At 45.4% G+C, this 4,684-nt stretch overlaps 1 protein-coding gene across 6 annotated transcripts in view; it reads left to right on the forward strand.

Moving 5' to 3' along the window:
* fgfr2 (fibroblast growth factor receptor 2) overlaps positions 1–4,235 on the forward strand; it is a 36,035-nt gene extending 31,800 nt beyond the window's left edge. For all 6 annotated transcript variants that reach the window (XM_034897905.1, XM_034897906.1, XM_034897903.1 and 3 more), the window contains 3 exons: positions 1,567–1,704; positions 2,358–2,463; positions 3,844–4,235. In XM_034897905.1, the coding sequence (XP_034753796.1) occupies positions 1,567–1,704; positions 2,358–2,463; positions 3,844–4,008 (409 nt within the window). In that variant the 3' untranslated portion in view covers positions 4,009–4,235. The remainder of the gene's footprint in view (positions 1–1,566; positions 1,705–2,357; positions 2,464–3,843) is intronic.
* The last annotated feature ends 449 nt before the right edge of the window (positions 4,236–4,684 follow it).

Raw genomic sequence — 4,684 nt, forward strand, 5'->3', positions numbered from 1 at the left:
TGTGTGTGTGTGTGTAAATAAAATGTGTACATACACATTATGCCCTTCATGTTCCATGGTGCAGCACCAATCAATTACCTGGGGGAGTACAGGGGGGTAAATGTGGGGGTGCAGGCATGAAGTGGCCACTGTAGTCCTTTCTCTCAGCTCACTGCTAATTATGTTTCATCACTCACATTTAGTAATTGGCTTTTTCACATAGCGCATGAAGGGAGAAGAAAGATGAAGAGAGGCGTTGGGGAGGTGCTGGGCAGTGGGCTTACACTCAAACATCACCAGAAGCGTAGGGCGATCCATACATGACATCAGATTAAATGAATACATGAATTCCAATGAAACTCGCCTCTTGCTGTTTTGACAAATGGGCCCAGGGGACTCAGCTCTGGCTGGCTTAGGTAGAGTTGTGGTTCAAGCTCAGGAAGCTACATCACTGGTGGAGGCTAACTGTGGGCGGTCTGATCATTTAGCTCTAGTTCCTATACAATGCTTCAGAATCTTGAATCTTCATATTTGGATCAGATCCACTGAAGTACTATGTACATGTATTGATTGGTTTTCTGACATTTGTATTCATGTTGCTTTCAGTCGATACTGAGAGCGTACAGCCTAACTGCTGGAGATATGAATGTAACGAGATTTGAATGCGACTCCAGAATATGAACCATTCTAATACAAAGTCCCCTTTATACTGATTGGTAGTTTATGCAGTTGGCTGGAATACATAATTGCACTATAAGGCTGAATGCCAGGTCAGTTAAAGTGACCCAGAGCATGTTGGTTTGTTTATTTGGTGAGTCAAGGTTGGTTGCAGATGGACCGCAACAGAGCAACGGATTGACAAGCACTGAGAGTTGTTTACAAAGTAGCACAGAAAGGGGATGAGTGTGTCAACAATTGGAGAGATACAAGGCAGCGATAGAGGAGAGAACAAACCCAGGGCTGGTTGTGTAAACAGATGGAGGAGCTGATTAACTTCCTAACCTGTATGTCCATGCCTGTTGCCTGGTTGCACCACTAACATGGCCTGTGGTCGTTCACTGCGGACGCACAGATTAACGTGTGTAGGCGCGTCATAATACAGCCTTTGTGTGGACATGAACCAAGCATGTTGTCAGTGCAAGAATGATTCATTTGAGAAACTGTGGATCCACACTCAGATATAAACACGAAGCATGACGGAAATCAGCAGCGACGTGGAATCACTGATATTTAACGAGCAAGGATGAGGAAGTAGTTAATAGTTAATAGTCACTAGCCATCTCTGGGCCTCTCAATCCTCTTTTGTCTGCTGTGGGTGGTCCACTGTTTGTTTTGGTGTGGTGTGACTGGACAATGCCGGCCTTTGTGACCGGCACAAAAGCCATCATTGAGATCAGCACCAGAGTGACACTGGGAGAGAGTTTGCGCCACAAGCCACCGGAAGGCAGAAAGAGGGCATTGACACCCCTGCGGTCAAACTTTAACCAAGGAACTCTATGTAAATTATCTGTAGGTTGAAAGAAAGTGACACTCGATGGGCTTAATGTTATTTAAAATATATATCTGTGTTTTTTTTTGTCTTACCAGCTGGTCATTTGGGGTGCTGATGTGGGAGATCTTCACCCTAGGGGGCTCCCCCTACCCTGGCATCCCTGTTGAAGAGCTCTTCAAGTTGCTCAAAGAGGGACATCGCATGGACAAGCCGGGCAACTGCACCAACGAGCTGTAAGACTCTTATTTTGCTCTTTTTCCTTTCCCTTTACATCCACCCTAACCACACCGTCTCCCAAATACACACCAGCTCTTACACCAGACTCTTAATGCCTTCCCAGTCTTTATCAGATCCATGACTCCGGGGCTCTGTGTCCACTCTGTCGGGCTTTTGTACAGCTGTGACTGGCTGCTATCAGTGTCCTCATTCACAACTAGTCCTCTGCAGTCAGCGGACAATGGCACAGCTCTGCTACGGTGCCACGCTGAGAGGCTTGATAGTGAACAAAGCAGAGATAGACACAGTGGCAGTGCATGACACACACACGTTATAGTATTTAAAAAAATGCAAAACACCGCGTGAGGCAAGTTTGTGATCAGCAGCAGGCCATCCAAAGTGTCTCTGTTATGGATGGCAGACCAAAATTAGTGGTGTCAGAGAGCGGGTGCTGTTTTGATTTATCATCGACATGGAGACCTGAGTCCAGAGGCATAAATCATTCAGCTGGCTCATTTTGAAACTTGAATACAAGGTAGATGAGAAGTGGCACAGCTTGAGTTTAGACAGGCTGAATAATCCCTGCAACACTTCCCTGAATTACTCTGTTCTCTCGCCCTTAATCCACTCTTCTCTCTGAGTAAACACGTACTATTTTTCTCTCTCTCAGGTACATGATGATGAAAGACTGCTGGCATGCCATCTCATCCCACAGACCTACCTTCAAGCAGCTAGTAGAGGATCTGGATCGCATCCTCACCCTCAACACCAACGAGGTGAGCGCAGCTCGGCTTTTTCTTCACACACATTCTTGATCCGTAAACTTCGCTGGGTTGAGGGTGGACAGAAATTGTTGAGAAACCCTAACATTTCCTGGCAAATGGGAGTCCAGCATTTCATAACATTAAAATAAAATAATATAATACATTTCAACACAAAGTAACATGTTTCTCAGTCCAAACTAAATCACGCTCGTGCCAGTGCACACAGGTTGCAGCTGAATGTTGCTGAAAGCTTTAGGAGCATTAGCACCACGTTGCTGACACAAGGACTAAATAGTGACCGAAAAAATGGCCGGATGATTTGATCCAGGCCCAACATGGCTGCTACGGCCCGGTCAAGTTGCCCAATCATCACATTCATGCCTCGCTCCCTCCAATGGCCTGCATTTCTTTCCATTCCCCTTCCTGTCTTACATGATATCCGAGTGCCGAACTGAAAAGAGGCCATCGATGGAAAGCTGTCAAGACTCGTCTGCTCACAGGGCTGAAACTTCATGAATTTATGCCAAAAAAGCCCAACTTTAAGTTTGAACTTTTGAAATGAATTAAAGCGCCTTTTTCTTGTCTTCTTTCCCCCTCCTCTTTTCCCTCTGCCCCAAACCGCTGGCAGATGTGGAGGTCTTTAGTAATGTGAGCCTTCTTGTGTTGAGCTGGGAAAATGGAAGCCAGCCATTTTCTAGAAAACCCCAAGAACTCTTCCTCCTCACAACTAGTCCCAATAACATCCATTAAAGACAAGCAGGAGGGGGAATAAACCCAAATCAACTTCCCAACACTGGGCTGAGGCAAAATTAATAACAGGACTTCTTGGGGTTTGCATTTTCTGGGGGTGTGGGGGGGGGGGTAGTTTTTATATTGCATGTTTCAAAGTCTTTTGTAAAGTCTGGAATTACACATCCCTGCCACAGTTCTCTGGTCTAAACCTAAACTCTTTTGCCATCCCAACCACATTGAACCATTTTTTAGTGGACCAAAACCGCAACTAGGCCGACCCTGCTATCTTCAAGCTCAGCAGGATCCGCCAGCAGTACAACATTCAATTTACTACCTATTATTCCTGCAAATATTTTCATACAGTATCCAGTTTAAGAGGATATTTTTTGTTTTGTTTCGTAAATCTTCCCAGGGTGGTTTTGTATGGTTTAGATAAATATCATCTTCTTCTCCAACTCTCTCCCCCTCCTCTGGAAAGCCCCCTTGTTTTGTTGACCGGGTTTCACCATTTAACATTTATGTTCTCTTGTTTGCTTTAAGTCTTTTTTGCATCTCACTCCTTCAAAGTGTCTTTCCCCTTTGTGACATATGAGCAAGTGTCTGAGTGTGAATGATCTCACCTAACCCTCTTTTCCCTTGTCCCCGTGTCTGTGAATACAGGAGTATCTGGACCTGTGTGCCCCAGCAGAACAGTATTCCCCCAGCTTCCCCGACACTCGCAGCTCCTGCTCCTCCGGTGACGACTCTGTGTTTTCCCACGATCCCTTACCGGACGAGCCCTGCCTCCCCAAGTACCAGCACATCAATGGAATCGTCAAAACATGAGCCCCCACCCAGCCTCTCCTCCCCAGCTTGACCTGCCACAGTCTTAACCCTCGACGTAACAAAACACACGTAGCACAGCCCCGAATCCTCCTAACCTCCTGCCGCCCCGTTTCACCCCTCTGGTTCCCAGTGGACTAATGGACCCAGATGGGACTGGGCTACTGGCAGCGCTGCTGTCACACACTCATACTGCCATGCACACACACACACACACACACACACACACACACACACACACACACTACACAAGGTCTTAAAGAAGAAGACAAGGACCCTAGAAGCAGTTTTTTTCCTTCTCTCCCTTCAGATAAACAAACAGACTCTTCAGTTTGGTTCTCATGTTTGTCCCCGGATTATTATTATTATTTTTTCTTTTTTTTTTTATACAATCAACTACGTTACTTGTTTGGTGATCCCATTCCAGTGGCTGACATTCCAAGACTGTAATTTACTCCTGGAGGAATGTATGGACTGATTTGAACGTAAAAAAAATGGGACTAGAAGAGGATGATGAATAGGAAAAGGACTGAGAGACACAGCTTCAACTAACAGAACAGAGGAATAGAACGAGAGCACGAATAGAAACTGCTCTCCCGTTTATTTTGTAATATTGATGCATTTCTTTTTCAGTTCTCTTGATAAACCTTCCCAATTATTATGGAGAGTGAAAAATACA

Source organism: Etheostoma cragini, chromosome 17 (genome assembly GCF_013103735.1).
Source record: "Etheostoma cragini isolate CJK2018 chromosome 17, CSU_Ecrag_1.0, whole genome shotgun sequence".
NCBI lineage: Eukaryota > Metazoa > Chordata > Actinopteri > Perciformes > Percidae > Etheostoma > Etheostoma cragini.